The 22,414-nt window shown below is 40.2% G+C and overlaps 1 protein-coding gene across 1 annotated transcript in view; it reads left to right on the top strand.

The window, feature by feature from the left end:
- CHAF1B (chromatin assembly factor 1 subunit B) overlaps positions 1–22,414 on the top strand; it is an 85,535-nt gene that overhangs the window by 24,091 nt on the left and 39,030 nt on the right. The window contains exons 4-7 of the mRNA XM_089677923.1: positions 305–428; positions 1,582–1,685; positions 21,054–21,150; positions 21,331–21,415. Of these exons, the coding sequence (XP_089534049.1) occupies positions 305–428; positions 1,582–1,685; positions 21,054–21,150; positions 21,331–21,415 (410 nt within the window). The remainder of the gene's footprint in view (positions 1–304; positions 429–1,581; positions 1,686–21,053; positions 21,151–21,330; positions 21,416–22,414) is intronic.

Raw genomic sequence — 22,414 nt, 5'->3', positions numbered from 1 at the left:
TCTACAGAACACCCAAAGCTTCCTCAATTGAGCTGTGTAGTTTTGTTGCAGAAATGTATGGTTGCATATTATACGGTTTAGTAGCATATAGTTGACCATGGAGATCAGTTGTTGTTGCCCATAGCAGCCAGTGACATGCTACTGTCCTCCCACTGCGCTGGAAGAAAAGAGAAATGGAATGATAATGTGAAACAAAAACTGTTTTTCGTTAAAGACTTTTATCTTTTTGGGGTCTCAATCTCAAGGGGTACCTGGTGATTTAAATATGTCTACAGGAAACTCAAATGATCTTTCTGCACTGTAGATGCTGTGATATTGTTATGGAAACTAAATGAAAGCAAAGAGGCAAGCATGGAAATAACCCCATTCAATGAAGATGATGAAACAGAAATAAGCAAGGAGAACTGGACTGTGTACAAACACTTGAGGTATCTGCTCCAATGTCTTTAGCGTCCATTGATCCTTCTAAATGAAGTCTCCCTGCGTGTTAACACTGAAGGAAAGCAGAGGATAGTGGTGTTGGGTAATGATATAGGCACCGATCAGTCATGATAAATTCATGTCTCTCTTAATCCAGTCAGTCTCTCTGGATCAACACAGTTTGCATTTCACGGTAGTTTTTGATTGCATAAACCCAGGTTTAGCAATTTCTAGGTACCAGAAATTTGAGGAATTTTGGTGCTCAGGCCAAATCTTTGAATGACAGCTTTGTTACTCATGGAATTGTGGATCCATGATGGACACTTGAAAGCGGAACGTCACCCAAATTGGAAAGTTCTGCTGTTTCTCCTCCATCCCCACAGGCCCCCCCCCCCCCATCATATTTGGCAATTATTTTTTTTATTGGAGGGGGAGCAAATACCTTGTTTTGACAGTTACCCGCTTCCACTTTGATAGCCTACGATCAGAGTGGAAGTTCTTTCCCTCAGTCCTCTGGGACACTTCACAGGTTCCAGAAGACTGTGGGACCATTCACAAGGCCCAGTGCAGCTCATGCATGCGCAGTGGGCTGCTGATCCTGAAGCCACACGCAGTCACAGCTGGCTGCCCACAGTTAAGGTGACAGGGACCAAAGACTGGTGAAGAAATTAGGCCAGGTGAGGACGGCGCTGGATCCTGACACAGGTGAGTAGCTGTTTATTAAAAGTCAGCAGCTACAGTTTTTGTAGCTGCTGACTTTTAATTTTTAAAATGGTGACTGGAGAACCGCTTTTATTGCCATACAGACCGCTTCCTGGAAGTCAGTCTCCATTTGCATTCTGTACTTAAAAAAAGATGGAAATAAGAAAGGAGTGTAAATCTCTCATTTCTGTACTTCCAAACATTTCATCATGCAGTGTGCAGTTTAGCCTCCTGGACATTCTCCTGTGCATCTTTAACCCATTTCTTTTGGGGGAGATTGCTTTGTCTGGAAATGCACTGAGTGGATCCCTTAGAATGGTATATTAGGACGTTAGGAAGGATGGAAATAATACAAAGTTAGAATGATATCCTCTGGTCTCTACAAAATGATGTTCCCTTTTGAATTTCCTCATGTTGCTTAATCGTTTTGAGTTTTAATCTGCCTTTACCTTTTAACAGGGGTCATCTAGAAGATGTGTATGACATCTCCTGGACACAAGACAGCAACTTCATGGTCTCAGCGTCTGTGGACAATTCCGCCATCATGTGGGATGCTGTTAAAGGTGTGGTGGCTATCGATATTATTGGGTATTCTCAATACAAGTCTAAAAACTCTGTGGCTATTCTAGCGCTTGCCGCAATCTATCATAATTAAAACCCCCTAACTGGCTGAGCTAATTAGGGGAAGGTGGTTTGAAGAGATCAATCTTCCAAGACGCATATGGAATTTACTGACCAGAAGAGTTGGGGATCTGCTTTCTTCATCTTTACAGTGTTGCAGTTTTGAATTTGTAAAGCCATTGGTGGATGTATGTGGATTGTTTACTTCCACACACAGGGGTTGATTTACTAAAACTGGAGAGTGCAAAATCTGGTGCAGCTCTGCATACGAAGCCAGTCAGCTTCCAGGTTTTATTGACAAACCTTAATTGAACAAGCTGATTGGCTACCATGCACAGCTGCACCAGATATTGCACTCTCCAGGTTTAGTAAATCAACCCCATTGGGTCCACTTTAAAGTAGCACTGTAGGCAAACAATTTTTTTTCACCATCCATGTTCCATTGATGAGATTTCCCTTCACTTCCTGTCTCTTAGCCAAACAGGAAGCGAGAGGAAATCCCTGCATATTAAGAGAATTCCTTGGGAACCCCCAGGTTACCAGAGCTAGTATCCCCATTGCATTGGAAGACTTCCCTCTATTCCTTTTCCAGGGACAACCCAAATTAAGAATTTTCTTTCACTTGTAATAATAATGGTAAACAGGACAAATGGAGAGTATGAGTCTCCCTAACAGGGGTTTTGCCTTTTGTCATACTTTAAAAACTTGCCCACCAGAGGATTTACCCCCCTTCCTGACCAGGCCATTTTTCCCCACAAATAGAGCTGTTTTTCAGTGGTATTTGATCACCTGTGCGGTTTTTATTTTTTTTATGTTATAAACAAAAAAAGACCGACAATTTTGAAAAAAAAATATTTTTGACTTTGGTATAAAACATATCCAGTAAAAAAAATTTAAAAGCGCATATTTCTTCAGAAATTTAGGCCGAAATGTATTCTGCTACATGTCTTTTGCTAATAAAAAAAAAAAATCCCAATACCTGTAAATTAATTGGTTTATGTGAAAGTTATAGCATCTACAAATTGCGGTATATCTACTGGAATTTCTATTTATTTCTTTTATACTAGTAATGGCAGCGATCAGCGACTTACAGTATGGCTGCGGCGGGCATTCTGACACTAACTGCCACTGACATCCCAATGACACTAATACAGTGATCAGTGCTAATAAAAAGCACTGACACTGTACTAATGACACTGGGCAGGAAGGGGTTAACATCTGGGGCAATCAAAGCGTAACAGTGTGCTGTGTGTGTTTTACTAGGGAGGCATAATGTTTTGTATCTCTGCTGTGCACAGAAATACACAGCAGCATGTTCTTGCTAGCAGGAGAGAGACCTGTGAGACAGGGTCTCTCCCCTGTCTGTTCCACATGGCGATTTCCAGGTGCCGGTGGATTATCTCCGGCCAGGACCTGGTAATTTACATTCGTAGCTGCCAATGGTGGCATGGGTAGGGCAGCGCACACGTCCCCTACCCAGAAATGCAAATCACGTGTGTGTGTGTATGTATATATATATATATATATATGTGTGATTTTGCGCTGAATTGTAGCAGTAGTTCTACTATAGGGCGGCGGGAAAGCTGCTAACCTTTCCAAATCCATGCTGCATAACTTCCTCTCTCTGTCTGTGCTTGTTTAGAAATATTCAACAAATTATTTAATTATAGGAAAACGATACAATTAGGAACATACATACACATTTTCAATTAGTAAGATAACAAGATAGTTTGCAAAACCCTTATGTGAAAATACAAGGATCATCTGACTATAAGATAGGGTGTACCAATAAATAAATCCCATGTCATCTAATTTGGACCCATCATTGCCCAGGTAGACTGGTAGACTGGTAAAAGTGGTTAAAGTAACAGGACTTTTCTATGGACCCATAGATATATAAAAGAAAATAAGGATAGCGCCCTAAATTGGGGTATACTATTTGCTTTCTTTTGTCATGAGATTCACTTTTCCAAAGTAGGATGAAATATAATTGAAGACTGTTTAAAAAAAAAAAAAAAAATTAGACCATTTTTTTAAAATCTTTTGTCATTGGTTCTCCTTCATTACCAAAAGATCACCAAATTATAAACACACACACACACACCCCAGGTAAAATAAGTATTGAACATGCCACTGTTTTTCTCAGTAAATATATTTCTAAGGGTGCTATTGACATTTTCACCATGTGTCGGTAACAACCCATGCAATCCATACATACAAAGGAACCAAAAATAATACGTTCAGAAATTAAGCTATATGTAATAAAATGGAATGACACAAGGAAAAAGTATTGTACACGCTAACTGGAGTTTATTTAATAGTTTGTACACAATCTTTTGTTGGTAATGACAGATTCAAGACGCCTCCTATATGGAGAAACTAGTGGCATGCATTGCTGATGTGGGATTTTGGCCCATTCTTCCACATAAACAGTCTTCAAATCTTGAGGGTTCCATGGGCCTCTTCTATGAACTCTGATCTTTACTTCTTTCCATAGATTTTCTATTGGATTTAAGTCAGGTGATTGGCTGGGCCATTCTAGCAGCTTTATTTTCTTTTTTGAAACAAATTGAGAGTTTCCTTGGCTTTGTGTTTGGATCATTGTCTTGCTGAAATGTCCGCCCTCGTTTTAGCGTCATCATCCTGGTAGATGGCAGCAGATTTTTATCAAGAATGTCTTGGTACATTTTTCCATTAATCCTTCCTTCAATAAAATTACATTTGCCAGTACAGTATGCTGAAAAACAGTTCCACACCATGGTGTTCCCACCTCCAAACTTCACTGTTGGTATGGTGTTTTTGGGGTGATGTGCAGTGCCATTTTTTTTTTATATCTTTATTAATTTTTTTTAATGCAAATCCCTATTAAACCAGTTACATACAGTATAAAAATCTATATTTAGTTTCTATCCCCCTCCCTGTATCTTCTTGGTCTTGCCCATTACTTGTTCTTTTGTAAATCTCTTCAACACTATTTCACCTCTTTCTTTATCCTCTATTTTCCTTTCGGTTTCAAATTCTTGTTTATTTTCCTTTTTTTTTTCTCTTATACTCCATTCGCTTCTAAAAATCTTTTTTTTTTTTTTTTAAATTATTCCATCCCTCCCAGGTCTTCTTGAATTTTTCCATTTTATCCTCATCTATATGATACAATTCTTCCATTCTATATATATATTCCACCCTGTCCATCCAATCTTTTATTTTTGGGGGTTCTAATGTTTGCCAATAGGAATCAGGCCTTTGGCTGCATTTAAAAGATGGAACAAAATCGAGTTTTTATATTGCTTCACCGAAATCTCTGATTTATAAAATAGTCAAGCCCACGGGTCCATCGGTATACTAATCTTCTGGATCTCTGTATGTATTGCATTATCTCCCTCAAAAACTCTTGTATTAAAGGACAGTCCCACCAGATATGTGCCATTGTGCCCTTACTCCCACATCCCCTCTAGCACTGAGATGAAACTTCTGGCCTTAATTTATGCATAATATTGGGTGTAATATACCATCTTACTAGGTACATATAATTCATTTCGACTATATTCAGATTCACCGCCCCATGTGTTAAACTAAACTTTTAATTTTTTCCTTGTTCATTCAATTCTGTTCCAAGTTTGGGGATGTTAATCCCTCTATTTCAGTAAGTGTTCTATATATCCTTGAGATAGTATGTTTCTGTATTCCATTTATACTCCGCAATTGTTCAAATGGATACATTTCATCCTCATTCCTTAGTGTTTATGGAAGCTTTGCAACAAAGTGTCTTATTTGACAGTATCGCCACTCATCCAGTGTAGAAAATATTTATTTTTTACTCTTCAACTCATGTAACGAACATAATACTCCTCTATCCACAATATCTTTTAAACGTGCATATTTATCTAACATCCATTTCCCTGAAATATTGTCATTTCTGGACGGAAATAATCTGGTTCCCGCCAATGGGATTGACAGTGAATTAAATTTCCATTCCTTATGCTTGTGTATTTCATCCTAAATACATTCTGTGTCAAAGTGCTTGTATCCTCATCCAAAAGTGCGAAATTCCTGTGATATCCAAATAAACTTTTCTTTTGGTGCCTTACTAAGTGCGCCTTCCATTCTTACCCAACTTCTCCACTTTATAATGTGTATTCAATCCACAATTCGTGATAATAACTCTGAATTATAGTACCTCCTAAAATTTGGCATATTTAATCCCCCTTTTCCTTCATTGCAGCACAAAACTTCATACTTCACTCTTGTTTTTTTTTATTAGTCCACACATATCTAAGTATCATTTTTTAGGACCCTAAAGAAAGACCCAGGAAGGTATATTGGAATCATATTAAATTTATATTTCACTTTTTGTACCATGATCATGGTAACTATGTTTATACGACCTATCCAAGACAGTTTTCCCGTAGACATTTTCCTCAGTTCATCTTTTATCTAATATATTAGTGGGATATAATATGCCTGATAGATATTTTTTTTATATGCAAAGTTCATTTTATTCCCAAGTACTTTTATTTCTTTTTCTCTCCATTTAATTCTTTTTGCAGAATTTGTTTCTCAGCCTTTGGAAAATTTATATTTAACATCTTGCTTTTTGAGGGGTTCATTTTCAAGTCGGATAACTCCCCATATTCTTTCAATTTTTTCATTAGGTTTGGTAATGTTAATCTGGGACTTCCAACATAGAACAGCATATCATCTGCATACGCTGCCACTTTATGTTCAACATCCCCTATCCACATCCCCCTGACATCCACAGTTGCTAATAGTGGTTCCATGGATATAACAAACAGTGAAGGAGACAGGGGACATCCCTGTCTTTTGCCGTTGTACATCTTAAAATTTTTTGATAATGAACCATTTACCTTAACTGCAGCTAAGGGGTCTCTATATAACTCTTTAATCCACTGTATCATTTTAGGTCCGATTCCTAGTGTTGTCAACGTATCAAACATAAATCCCCAGTCAACTCTATCAAAAGCTTTTTCAGGAATAAACAAAAATAAACAAGCTTGATATAGGTTAGGCAGAAAGTGATAAGGAGCTGCTAGCATATAAAGGCATACCTCAGCACCTCAGTAACAAAATAGAGATCTTGGATATGCAGCGCTAGAATTAGGATTACAGTAATGTCATAAAAGGCAAGAATTGATACACGTTCATATAGTGTTCATATACGATAAGTATGAGTCCCAAATAAGATGGTATTCCAATCGCTGTTGAGGCCAAAAGGTGCAATTTAATCCTAGGTGTTCTGTGAAGTAATAGTACAATAATGCACTTACCAGAAGTACATACAAACTGAGTGTTGTATGTAAATAATCTGTGAAGGCGTCAAGGTCTGGTCACCGGTATGGCGTCATCTGGGGCTGTAGCGGACTCTCAGGGATGATGTCAATCACGCTTGGGGGTCACCTCAGACTCACCAGAGGGTCCAACGCCGTCCAGACTCCTGAAACTGCTCCACCTTAGAGGGCTTGCAGAGTAACGAGCCAGGGAGGCAAGATGGTGCTGATAGTGTAGTAACGTTTTATTGCAATTTGATCCAAAAATAAACTGTAGGACACTCACATGTAAACAGTAATGGCTTTCAGGCCTTCCTCATAAAATGCAATCATCAGAAAAAGCGTCACATTGAGGGATTCCCTGACATGTTTCATGCAGAACGCACGTTCTCAAAGGGGTAAATCCTCCCAGTGGGACGCCAGGTAAAATAGACACAGCCGCGCTCCGCTGTGTGCGACCGCACATGCCCGAATGATGTCACACGCCGCGGTCATTAGGAGCGAGCGTGCACTCGGTAGCGCACCGCTGGCCATATCCTCTCTGCAGACACGGCTCCTCCCTTAGCCACTGCGCATGCGCGGGCAAACGCACACGCAGAAAAGTGCTGTCATGCAGAGTCAATGCAAAAGGGATAATATAAAACCAGGGTTACCGTCCTAAAACCATAACTACCTTAATGGCTCATAAAATACAGGAGCATACAAATTGGAGTGCAATAAAATTAGAAGGTGAATGTCACCAATATAGAATGAACAGACTCCATTTTGTTGAAGCTACTTGATATATAGACATCATTGTTCACAATTCATGTGAACATACTTATTGTATAAATTAAAATACTAATGTGCAATCAACCACAATTCATGGGCATCCTAAAACCTTATGTCCTGCAGTGTGTAAAATTCATAAATAAAAACCCAACAAATAAGAAACACAATGTCATTAAAACTTACAAAAGTGCTACAATAATTAAAGTTGTTTAAAATTAACAATATATCTAATTGGGAGATTGAATACTATGTGGCTCCCTGAAGAGGCTTGATGCCCCTCAGGAGCCCAAATATGTAACTATGCACCGATGACATATTGTTAAACCATAGAGAATATTCGAAGTTGAAGCTGCTTAAGATCAAAGGGATAAATATAAAATGATAAAACCACTGAAACATATATCATACAAATACATAGTATGGGTCCCATCTTTCATAAATAGAGGCTACAACCCTAAAAGGTAACGCCTCAGATTACAAATCCCACATGACTTTGGTACGTCATAATACAATCCAACCTGCCAGATGATAGTTAAAATCAAGTAGACAAATGTATAATGTAAACCTCTAAAATTGTTATATTCAACTATTATCTATAAAGCAGTTTATGTCAAGATCCACGTTAAGCCCATGTGGAGACAGGGACTTCAAGTCCACTATCCATTTGGTTTCAAGCTGGGATATAGCTCTTCTCTTATAACCCCCTCTCCAGTGTTGTGTGATTGAATCAATGGCTGTAAACTTCAGTAATGTGGGGTCTCTATCATGATGGTCCCTAAAGTGTTTGGAGAGTGAGTGGTACTTGAAGCCCTTCTTAATGTTATTAAAATGTTCCCTTAGGCGGTCTCTCAAACGTCTTGTGGTCCACCCTACATACTGAAGCCCGCAGGAGCATTCTAAGAGATAGACCGTATGCGTACTGTTACATGTAATCAGTGGTCTTATAGTATAGCTCCTCCCCGTTACATTGGATTTGAATTCCTTAATCTTACTTTTATGGATACCATTAAACTGACAGGCAATGCACATGTTACATAGGTAAAAACCTGCTAGACCAAAACTTGAAGACATGTTTTTAAGTGGGTCCACTACGTTAGGAGCCACTGTGAGCTGTAATGGTGTGGACTTTCTGAAAGAGATCTCAGGAAATGCTGGAATCACTTCTCCCAAAACTGGGTGGTCACTTTTCAGGATGGCCCAATTCTTCCTAATAACTTTGGCTATATCCCTATACTGTATGGAAAAGTCAGTTATGAAGGGGCAGAATCTTTCAGGTCTAACTTTCTTAATTGATGTCAACAGAGCTGCCCTATCAATGCGACCAACTTCACTGATGGCTTGATCCAAAGTTTTTGTGTCATAACCCTTTTCCACAAATCTGTATTTGAGCATACTGGCCTGATCCAAATAGTCTGATAGATTTGTGCAATTCCTCTTGATTCTAAGGAACTGTCCCTTTGGGATATTGCCTAACCACGTAGGGTGGTGGCAACTATCTGTGAGAATGAAACCATTTCTATCTGTACTTTTGAAAAATGTTTTGGTGATAATATTGTTACCATTGTTAATTAAAACCAAGTCTAAAAAATGAATCTCTTTAAAATTATATTCATAGGATAGCTTAATATTAAGATTTTTATCATTAAGAGTGATGCATTTTTTTTTTTTAGAGAGAATTCATCTCCTTGCCATAAAAGGAAGCCATCATCTATATATCGCCTGTAGAAGTTGAGGAAGGGCCAATCTCGAGAATATATTAGGTCCTCCTCCCACCTGGCCATGAACAGATTGGCCAGGCTGGGGGCAAATTTAGCCCCCATAGCAACACCAGTGACTTGTAGATAAAAGGAATGATCAAACCAAAAATAATTACGGTGCATGGCGAAAGATAAATCAAGGATAACTTCTTTTTGTTGCCTAGGTATATCATCTATTGTATTAAAATAAAACTGAACGGCCTCTATTCCATCATTGTGCTTTATATTACTGTATAAGGCTGAAACATCAGCTGTAACCAGATAAGTATTCTCATTTACTGCAAAGTCTCTCAGATCCATCAATATTTATTTGGTATCTTTTAGGTATGCGGGTGTAGTTTTAACCAAAAGTTGCAGAAACACATCAATATATTCACCAATACGTGAATTAAGTGACCCGATACCGCTTATGATAGATCTCCCTGGGGGGCAGACCGGATCTTTGGGAGACAGTACAGCACTGGGAGCCTGGGCGTAACCGGCATAAATATGCCTTCTCTTTCTTATTGATAGCCCCCTTATTAAATCCCTGTGTAATAATCCTCTTAAGTTCCCTCTTATAATTAAGCAGTGGGTTATTATGAAGTGGTTGGTATGTTTCCTGGTCATCAGTCCGACAGCTTTATGACTATCTATTAGCTAAAGCTTGACCCCCTCTGTGTGAGTGTAGTATCCCCCCCCCTCCCCCCCTCGCTTTTGATGTATCTTATCTGTAGCCCTTTTTTTTTTTCTCTCAATCCCTTCTAACATTCTGCTTAAACTTTGTGATTTGTAATAGTACTGCTTAGACCTTGAAGAAGGGGACATACCCCGAAAGCTTGTCCTCAAAATTGTATGTTAGTGCAAATAAAAAAAGTATCACGGACAGTACTCAATTGTTTCTGTCGCAAATGCACTAATACGGCTACAATCACCTCAAGCAAAATGGAAGATACTACATATAGCCGCATAAAGAAGCAGTTAACCAACCTAATCACAAAGGAAACACAGATCAACAGTGATATTTTCTTTCTCTCAAGATGCAAAAAGAGGAATCTCATACCAAAAGGCCTGCGGATTAAAAATCCTTGCGTAAATACAATCAACTCTCCTTATGCAGAAGGACTTTGCAGACGCACCAGTGAGAGATTAAGGAATCACCTCATTCACAAACTGTATGGAAAAAGGGTAACTATCAGGATACAAAAGCAGTCTTTGTTTGAAACCCTAACATCATTGGACCCTACCAACATTAACCAAATCAAGAATGAATTGGAAACTTTACAAAGACAAACACAAAAACTTGCCATGAATGGGAAACAAAAAAAACTTCAGAAGCTGCACCAAGAGCAGACCTTTTGGATACAACCTAAACATAAAAGCAACCCAACATCTATACCTCCTACTATCAGTGACCTGGAATCTAATCGGGAATCCCAAGGGATCCCTTGTGTAAATGCTGACCCGACTGAAAATGTGGATATAACAGAGGAACTTGGAATCATCAACTTGTCAAAGCATAAACTTTCCGAACCAGAATTAACTATCCTCTCCAAAGGCCTTACATTCTGCCCAACCACCAAATTGGATCATTTACAAGTATTGTCAGATATGGAGGATTTCTTCAGGAGACTAAGGCTCAAGGAATATTTCCACAATAATGAAAGGAATCCTAGGACCATGGAGTGCTACACAAAGAAAAAGAACAGCTGCTTTACACCTCCACAAGGACGCAACCCCAAACTGGACACCTATGTTGATAGCTTCAGATTGCGAGCTACATCCCTGATATCCACCCAGCAAAAGAAAATTCTGTACAATCTTTCACCACTAGAGCGAAGGGCTATACACGATTTGCGCAATAATCAGGCCATCACCATCAAACCAGCGGACAAAGGGGGAGCAGTTGTTGTGATGGATACAAACAAATACATACAAGAAGGCCAGAGGCAGCTGGAAAATGCCATTTACTATAAAAAACTGGATTATGATCCGACCCAGGACTTTACAAAGCAATTAAAAGGTCTCATTAAAACACTTCCAGCCCACCTACATTCAGAACTTATAAATGCGATTCCGGATCATCCAGAAATCGGGGACTTCTACATGCTGCCCAAAGTCCACAAGCCAGGAAATCCAGGCAGACCCATCATAACAGGTATGAATACACTCACCGAACAAATCTCAGGCTTTGTAGAAAAATTTTTTAAAACCGTTAGTCATGAATACTGCTAGTTTCCTGCAAGACACAACTGACTTTTTGAACAAGATCAACAACATACAGCAATTACCATCTAATACACTTCTAGTGACTATGGATGTAGTATCCCTGTATAGTAATATCCCTCACAAGGATGGATTAGCTGCATGTCACAGATCCTTATCATCCTCACCAAACAACAAATACACTGCTGAGGATGTTACATGGCTCATTGAATTCATACTTACACACAACTACTTTGCTTTCAATAAAGACATCTATCTTCAATGTATGGGCACTGCGATGGGAAGTAAAATGGCACCCCAATATGCAAATTTATTTATGGCTGACATGGAGGAACAATTCCTGAACAGCATGGAACAAAACCCATACAGATACTTTCGCTATATTGACGATATTTTCATCATATGGACAGAAGGTGAAGAAAATCTAAAACAATTTTACTCATTGATGAACATTTTTCATCCATCAATCAAACTAAAAATGGAATACTCAAACACACACGTCAACTTCCTAGACACCACAGTATATATCAGCAATGATACGCTTCACACCTCAATATACAGGAAACCCACTGACAGATGCAACTATCTCCACAGTTCCAGCTTCCACCCCCAACACACGAAACGTGCCATCATACACAGTCAGGCCATTAGATACCACCGAATATGTTCTGACTCGAGACAGAGATAAACATCTTGGGACACTAGCAGACGCCTTCCATAAGAAGGGTTACAAGGACAAAACTATCAACACCAGCATAAACACAGCCTTGAGAACCCGAAGGGAAAATCTACTTCAGTACAAAGAGAAAAAAACAACCGTGTACCTCTGGTAACCACATACAACACAGCACTAGAAGGGATAAGAAAAATAATCAAAGATTTACAACCCATCATAACAGAGGATGGAACTCTGAAAGAAATATTCCAGCAACCCCCAATACTGGCTTTCAGACAACCCCCCAACCTCAGTAATAAACTAATCAGTAGGAAACTTCCTTCTGATTATGATGTCACAAATAATGGAAGCAAACCCTGCAATAAGAAACGCTGCAAGCTGTGCAACCAAATCAATCCATCAAAAAGTGTCAGACACTCAAAAGGGATCTTCAATATTTCTGGATCATACAGCTGCACCTCCAGTAATGTTGTATACCTTATCCAGTGCAGAAAATGCAGCAAAGGATCTTCTGTTGGCGATACAGGACAGAAGTTGCAAACAAGGATGAATTTGCACAGACATACCATCAAGGAACATAAAGAAGATGATCTCTGCACACCTGTAGGATACCATTTCTCACAACCAGGCCACAATATGGAAGACCTCAACATTTTAGTTCTGAAAGGAAAATTTAAATCCATCCAGGAAAGAAAAACATTTGAACTAAGAATGATAATTCTATTTGACACAAAAGATAACGGCCTTAATTTGGACATGGGATTTCTCAACCATTATCTGACAGCTTTATGACTATCTATTAACTAAAGCTTGACCCCCTCTGTGTGAGTGTTGTATCCCCCCCCCCCTCTCTTTTGATGTATCTTATCTGTAGCCCTTTTTTTTTTTTTTTTCTCTCTATCCCTTCTAACATTCTTCTTAAACTTTGTGATTTGTAATAGTACTGCTTAGACCTTGAAGAAGGGGACATACCCCGAAAGCTTGTCCTCAAAATTGTATGTTAGTGCAAATAAAAAAAGTATCACGGACAGTACTCAATTGTTTCTGGTCATCAAGTAATTTATATACTTGGGTCATATAATCCTTTTTATCCATGATGACCACACCACCCCCTTTATCTGCCGGTCTTCTAACAAGATCCTTGGTGGTCAAAAGGGACTTAATACTAGTACTTATCTTCTGTTGATGATATACATTCCTTATTTTCATCTTATCCAAATCCTTTAGTACCATACTTTTAAAAGTGTTGATGTGCGAGTGTGCAGGTGGGTTAAAAAGAGATGCATTCTTTAAACCCGAGTATTTAACCCCATCCCGTGCACTATTCATAACCTCCCTTGCAGGTGGTGGTGTTAAAATATCTCTTTAATGACAATCTGCGGGTAAATCTATGTACGTCAATGTACGTATGAAACTTTCAGCATCTACTGCCAGAAAAATTTCCAGTTCCTCTCCTCTTTCATATTTTTGTAGGATAAGCAATGATCTTAACTCGTTATCCTTTCCCCCTCTACCTGGAATAAATCACAGTTGGTCTAAGTGTATCCAGGCAGACATCAACTCTTTCATCCTGGTAGCAAGTACCTTCACATATAGTTTTGTATCAGTATTCAGTAAAGATATGGGTCTATAGCTGGGACACTGAGACCGATCTTTCCCATCCTTGGGGATTACTGTTATATATGCCTGTAACAATCCCTCCCTCATCTTTGTCTCCCCTCTTAGTGCGTTCATATATGAACATAGTTTAGGGACTAGGTTTTCTTTACATTTCTTATAGCATCTTACAATAAATCTATCGGGTCCAGGGCTCCTTCCTACAGCTGTACTTTTTAATGCTAAGTTGACGACTTCTATTAATATTGATTATCCAAAGCTGCCAGTCTGGTTTTATCTAATCTAGGTAAACTGGCTTCGTCTAGATAAATCTGCCTCCTATTCTTCCTTTCCTCCTCAGAATCTTTCTGGTTCTTCCCTTCTATTCCATATAGACCGCTATAATATCTCAGGAATGTATTAGCGATATCAGTAGTTGAACACACCATTTCGCCTTTTTCATTTTTTATTTTATCTAGAAAATGTCTTAATTTCTTTTCTTTCAACTTCTTCATCAGATGTTTCCTGGTTTATTCCCCCACTGATTTCTCTCCTTCGAGACCCCATTAAAAATCTTCCTTGTTTCTTGTTCCAAGGATTCCTTCAACTCTTCTCTTTTTAATATCTCTTGTAATTCTATAGTTTTCTTTTTATGTAGATGTTCCATCTGATATACGGTAGCTCTTCTGTTAATGTCCTTATTCTTTTTCCCCGTTCTTTTTTTTTTTATCATCTCCGCTTCTATTGCGATCAGTATATCCCTAATATAGACTTTATGTGCTTCCCATATTGTGGCGATAGAAACCTCCTCGGATTCATTTAACTCAAAATACTGATCTATTTCCTGCTTTACTCTTCTTTCTGCTTCCGGGTTTTGTAATATGGACTCATTCAAACGCCACAAATGTATTCTATTCCCTTCCAAACTGTATTCTCATTGTGACAGGGGCATGGTCCGATATAGACATTACTTCTACTGTATATTAGTTTTCAACAAAGACTCCAAGAGTCTATGTTCAATCAATATATAATCCAGTCTTGAATACCTCCTATGCACCGTATAGTCTCTTTCCTTTGGATGTTTAACCCTGCAGGCATCCATCAACTGACATTGATGTAACTTTTTTTTTTTTTATGTTTTTTAGACTCCTATCTCCTTCTCTCCATACGCACTTTGAGGCATCCATTTCTGGGTCCATGCAAAAATTAAAATAACCTGCCACAATCATACTACCCCTTTTGAAATCCATAACTTTAGCTAATATTCTCACTCAAACCTTGATCTCCCATATTAGATCTGATAGCAGTGTTAAGCTTCCCTACTACCCGCCATGGTGCTCTACCTTCTACCTCAGGGGGTGTCAAACTGCGGCCCTCCAGCTGTTGCGAAAGTACAAATCCAATGAGGCTTGGCAAGACTGATAATCACAAGCATTTCAAAGTCATGATGGGAACTTGTAGTTCCTTGACAGCTGGAGGGCCGCAGTTTGACGCCTGTGCTCTACCTGTACCTGCTCCATCTTCTTCCTTAACCATTTTCTTACCTATCTAACGCCCTTCTTCCTTACCCTTAGGGCCCCGTATAGTATAACCTATCTTCTGTCAAGGGGGGTTTAGCCTCTGCGTCACTACCAGACGTATGTGAGGGATATGGCAGCGAGGGGAACCATGAGGGAAAGGGGGGGAAAAAAGGTACCCCAAGGAAAGGGAAGTGAAGACCCCCAATTTGGATCCTCCATCTCCCACTTCTCTCACTTCCCCTCTGCTCCTCTGTCCCCCCCAACGCCTATCTCTTTTTAGAGACTCTTTGCCAGTTCCCCCCTGCTGATCTTATATTCTTTCTCTCCTAAAGACCACTCATTGATTATCAAAGTCTGTAGTTCTAATTTTTCACAAAAGTCACTTAGATCTTCTGGGAATCTCAGAACTGCCGATTTCCCCTCTTTCCATCCAGTCGAGCAAGCCAGGAATCCCCAATTATAGCGGATGTTTTTGTTCTTCATCTGATCTAACAATGGTCTCAATAATCATCTTGCTAGAGTCTCCTGCTCTATATCTGCAAAAATTTTCCAGATTTCTCTCTTCTCATAGTGGTGGAATCTTACTGTCACGTCTCTAAGGGTATCTGATGGAATTGTTTGAGATCTTATCCGATGCACTCTTCTTCTCAATATGGGGTTAAACAGTCTCATGATGTCCCTTAAATTTTCTTCTTCGGCCATTTCTGGTAGACCTCTGATAATTAAATTGTTCCTTCTGTCTCTATTTTCCTGCTCCTCCAGTTTATAGGCCAACAGTCTCTGCTCTCTTTTCAGTGCCTCCATTTGTTCTTCTACTTTATTAATTTCTTGAGCATAATTCTCCAACTTTCCATCCATCTCCTCTACTCGTGACAAACGTTGTCCAATATCACTATGTAACACCGTCATTTCACTTTTTATAGATCTTTCTAGTTTTGAGAACATCCCAGCTATTTCTGCTTTTGTGGGCATTTGAGATTTTACTTCTTGCTCCTCCATGCCCCCCCCCCCTCCGACTTTGAAATTTCTTTCAGCTGGTCTCCTTCTGCTGTCTCTAAAGGCAGTCTCCCATGACCTCCAAAAATACTCTTCTTGACTTTCTGTAGTTAGCTGCTGTAAACATTTCTCTTGTGGAAGCATGTATTTTTTTTTTTCATATTTGGATTTGACTGGGGGGGTTTTCCCTCCCCCTCCTTTTGACAGATCTCTTCATTTTCTCAGGCTTACGGGAAACTATGCTGTTAAATGCAGATTTATATTTCAGTCTGAGTCCTTAATATACTGTCCCATCCACATCTTGGCCTCTAGGACCCCCCAAAACACTGGTATTATTTTTTCTTGCCACACAGCCTTCACAGTACCATACACGGGCTCAGTTTTGGGGGTTTAACGCCTTCCCCGGTAACTTACCCTCTTCTGTGTGTGCTGTACTTGCTGCCGCCATCGAAAGTTCTTCTTTACTTCCTGGGTTGGGCTGGCTGTCTTTTAGTGTTTAGCGCTGGGTGTGGTCCCAGGCCTGGTGGTATTTTCCCCTGGGAAGCTACTCTCCAGCCGGTTCCATGGAGCTTTCTCCTTGCCTCTTGCACCGCACACGGTCCCCTCTCACACTCCGCTCCCTGCATGGCCTCTGCCGCAACAGCTCAAAGGCACGCGCTTGCGATCTGTTGGGGGAGGTGCAGCGGGGTTCCATCCACTTGGTTCCGGCTCTTAGCTCTCCAGCTTCGCCATCTGGTCACCTGACCTCGTTCAAGTCCTCCCGGTCCTCTCCTCCTCCTCTCGGATCCCTCCTCCGGCAGCCGCACCGATACTGTCCACCCATACGCCTCCCTCTGTTCACCGGTTCCACCAGACCCTCCACATCTAGTAGTCCAGGCAGCCAGATGGGCAACAGCACGCAAGGGCAGGCGAGCACCATCTTCGGCGGGTGCAGTAGCTCCTACACCACGCTGCTAGTGAGTGCCATGTTCTCGCCTCTCCCCCACAGCTTCCCCCTGAATTGATGTGCAGTGCCATTTGACCTCCAAACATGATGTGTATTATCGCATCCAAAGAGTTTAATTTTGGTCTCATCTGACCAGACTATATTCTCCCAGTATTTCACAGGCATGTCTAAATGTTGTGCAGCAAATTTTAAACGAGCTTTAACATGCTTTTTCTTCAGCAATGGAGTCTTGCGTGGTGAGCGTGCATACAGGCCATGACGGTGAGTGCATTACTTATTGTTTTCTTTGAAACAGTTGTACCTGCTAATTCCAGGCCTTTCTGAAGCTCTGGACAAGTGGTCCTTGGCTGTTGGACAACTCTTTTGATAATTCTTTTCACTCCTCTGTCAGAAATCTTGCGAGGATTATCTGGTCGTGGCCAGTTTATGGTGAAATTATGTTCTTTCCACTTCCAAATTATGGCCCCAACAGTGCTTACTGGAACTTTCAGTAGTTTAGAAATCCTTCTGTAACCAATGACATCAGTATGTTTTGCAGCAATAAGGTTGCAAAGGTTTTGAGAGAGCTGTTTGCTTTTACCCATCATGAGATGTGACACCTTGGTAATGAGACACCTTCCCTGTGTCATTCCATTTTATTACACACAACTAATTTCTGAACTTATTTGTTTTGGTTTCTTTTCAGGTATGGGTTGCATGGGTTGTCACTGACATGTGGTGTAAATATCATGTCAATAGCACCTTTTAGAAATATTTACCTAGAAAAACGGTAACGTGTGCAATACTTATTTTACCCGCTGTGTGTGTGTATATATATATATATAGATAGATATAAAATAGAGAGCTAGAGATAGTATACTCTGTGTTGTCTTCTATTAATAGTACAACAGTTCTTTTGAGACAGATATAGACACACACACACACACACACACACACACACACACACACACACACACACACACACACACACACACACACACACACACACACACACACACACACACACACACACACACACACACACACACACACACACACACACACACACACACACACACACACACACACACACACACACACACACACACACACACACACACACACACACACACACACACACACACACACACACACACACACACACACACACACACACACACACACACCACCGATTTGAAATGAAACGAACAAGATGTGCTTTAACTGCAGACTGTCAGCTTTAATTTGAGGGTATTTATATCCAAATCAGGTGAACGGTGTAGGAATTACAACAATTTGCATATGTGCCTCCCACTTGTTAAGGGGCCAAAAGTAATGGGACAGAATAATAATCATAAATCAAACTTTCACTTTTTAATACTTGGTTGCAAATCCTTTACAGTCAATTACAGCCTGAAGTCTGGAACGCATGGACATCACCAGACGCTGGGTTTCATCCCTGGTGATGCTCTGCCAGGCCTCTACTGCAACTGTCTTCAGTTCCTGCTTGTTCTTGGGGCATTTTCCCTTCAGTTTTGTCTTCAGCAAGTGAAATGCATGCTCAATCGGATTCAGGTCAGGTGATTGACTTGGCCATTGCATAACATTCCACTTCTTTCCGTTAAAAAACTCTTTGGTTGCTTTTGCAGTATGCTTTGGGTCATTGTCCATCTGCACTGTGAAGCGTCCAATGAGTTGTGAAGCATTTGGCTGAATATGAGCAGATAATATTGCCCGAAACACTTCAGAATTCATCCTGCTGCTTTTGTCAGCAGTCACATCGTCAATAAATACAAGAGAACCAGTTCCATTGGCAGCCATACATGCCCACGCCATGACACTACCACCATAATGCTTCACTGATGAGGTGGTATACTTAGGATCATGTGCAGTTCCTTTCCTTCTCCATACTCTTCTCTTCCCATCACTCTGGTACAAGTTGATCTTTGTCTCATCTGTCCATAGGATGTTGTTCCCGAACCGTGAAGGCTTTTTTAGGTGTCGTTTGGCAAACTCTAATCTGGCCTTCCTGTTTTTGAGGCTCACCAATGGTTTACATCTTGTGGTGAACCCTCTGTATTCACTCTGGTGAAGTCTTCTCTTGATTGGTGACTTTGACACACATACACCTACCTCCTGGAGAGTGTTCTTGATCTGGCCAACTGTTGTGAAGGGTGTTTTCTTCACCAGGGAAAGAATTCTTCGGTCATCCACCACAGTTGTTTTCCGTGGTCTTCCGGGTCTTTTGGTGTTGCTGAGCACACCGATGCGTTCCTTCTTTTTAAGAATGTTCCAAACAGCTGTTTTGGCCACGCCTAATGTTTTTTCTATCTCTCTGATGGGTTTGTTTTGTTTTTTCAGCCTAATGATGGCTTGCTTCACTGATAGCTCTTTGGATCTCATCTTGAGAGTTGACAGCAACAGATTCCAAATGCAAATAGCACACTTGAAATGAACTCTGGACCTTTTATCTGCTCATTGTAATTGGGATAATGAGGGAATAACACACACCTGGCCATGGAACAGCTGAGAAGCCAATTGTCCCATTACTTTTGGTCCCTTAACAAGTGGGAGGCACATATGCAAACTGTTGTAATTCCTACACCGTTCACCTGATTTGGATATAAATACCCTCAAATTAAAGCTGACAGTCTGCAGTTAAAGCACATCTTGTTCGTTTCATTTCAAATCCATTGTGGTGGTGTATAGAGCCAAAAATGTTAGAATTGTGTCAATGTCCCAATATTTATGGACCTGACTGTATATATGTTTATATATAATTACAATATCCCTACACTCTGGTAGTGCATAAGGTCACTGCTGCTTTCTGGGCCAGTTTTATAGAGATGACATAGGAAGCTGAATTTTTTATTCAGGAGCTACGTGTATTATTTGTCTGGCTGTGCAGTGGGAAAATGTGTGTGAGATTTCATATCTAAAATTAAAAATCCTTGGGCAGGGTACACAGTAAACCTATATGTATTTCAACTGTGCCTTAAAGCAGAACTACACTGCATCTGAGCATCAGAAACCGAAAAAAGCCATTGAATTCAGTTTTATTATTCAAAGCAAACTCATCCATCCATCCATTCCTATCTTTATCCTTTGTTTTGCTGAGAAATCACTTTGAAAAACACCCCCCTAGCTTTTTTGGCCAAGGCCATCTTGAATAGGGGCAGTTGATTCATGTACATTTACTTCCTGGAATCCATCTGCCCTTAGCTCATGCATTCAGAAGGATCGGTGTGCTTACTTGAGAGAGCTCCTCTTGAAGACTCCTGGGATGCATGACATAATTTTGGCCTAAGCCCGGAAACCAGGAAGTAATTGAAGAAATATTTGAAAAAAAAAAAGTAAATATGATATACTTTTTTTTTTTTTTTTGTACTAATGCTAGCATTATAAGGATTAAAAGTAAATGTTGATTGCGAGAGTGAAATTTCACTTTAAGTTGTTTGGTTTCACTGTAAGAATCGTTCCCTGTGTGCTTTCCAATGATATTAGGTCAATAGCTGTGTTTGTAGGCTGAAAATTATTGATACTACCAAAGCTATATGTATTTTTTGGTTTTATTACTTACAGGTCAGAAAATTTACATATTTAATGAACACAAGAGTTATGTGCAGGGAGTGAGCTGGGATCCTCTGGGCCAGTACATAGCTACACTGAGCTGTGATCGGTAAGAGTTCTTACTTGGGCTTTGAAGAGTTAGGTTGTATATACACTGCTGTGGTGTCATGATTCTTTATTATTTTTAATCAGTATTTCTGTGATACATAAAATCATGCATCCTAAGAGCACAAATTAATTTTATTTGCTCCTTTGAGAATCACCTAACAGTTCTTCTCCCTGCATGTAGTGTTATGAGGGTGTACAGAACAGAAACAAAGCGAGTGGCCTTCAATGTCAGCAAGATGCCATCTAAAAACGCACCTGAAGGAGAGGTATGTGGACACGGCATGCCATAATACATTTCTTTATGATACCGAGTATAGCGAACATAAGTGCACATTGTTTTGTTACTGTTTTTAAATACATTGTGTTAAAAAAAAAATGCTAAATAAAACAGCTAGTAATAAAGTCATAATGTTTACTAGCCTGTTTTCTTGCAGAGCTACACCTGCCAAGAATCTTCAGCATCCAACACTTCAGCATGTGTTGGACACGTGCTTCCACCACTGAACACTCTGCTTTCACCTGCCAGCCAATAATTCATTACTGTGTCCCTCTAGGACTGTAGGGATGTACACTATATTGCCAAAAGCATTGGGACACCCCTCCAAATCATTGGATTCAGGTATTCCAATCACCTCCATAGCCACAGGTGTATACGATCAAGCACCTAAGCATGCAGACTGCTTCTACAAACATTTGTGAAAGAATGGGTCGCTCTCAGGAGCTCAGTGAATTCAAGCGCGGTCCCGTGATAGGTTGCCACCTGTGCAATAAGTCCATCCGTGAAATTTCCTTGCTACTCAATAATCCACGGTCAACTGTTGGTGGTATTTTAACAAAGTGAAACCAACTGGGAAGAACAGCAACTCAGCCACCAAGTGGTAGGCCACATAAAATGACAGAGCGGGATCAACGCATGCTGAAGTGCACAGAAGTCGCCAACTGTCTGCAGAGTAATTAGCTAAAGACCTCCAAACTTTGTTTGGCCTTCAGATTAGCACAACAGTGTATAGAGATCTTCATGGAATGGGTTTCCATGGCCGAGCAGCTGCATCCAAACCCTTCTTCACCAAGTGCAATGCAAAGCGTTGGATGCAGTGGTGTAAAGCACGCCACCACTGGACTCTAGAGCAGTGGAGACATGTTCTTTGGAGTGACAAATCATGCTTCTCTGTCTGGCAATCCGATGGATGTGTCTGGGTTTAGAGGTTGCCAGGAGAACAGTACTTGCCTGACTGCATTGTGCCAAGTGTAAAGTTTGGTGGAAG

The sequence above is a fragment of the Staurois parvus genome, unplaced genomic scaffold (genome assembly GCF_062004578.1).
Source record: "Staurois parvus isolate SC_StPar_1 unplaced genomic scaffold, SC_StPar_1.0 ptg000195l, whole genome shotgun sequence".
Lineage (NCBI taxonomy): Eukaryota > Metazoa > Chordata > Amphibia > Anura > Ranidae > Staurois > Staurois parvus.
This window is presented reverse-complemented; position numbering and strand designations above follow the sequence as displayed.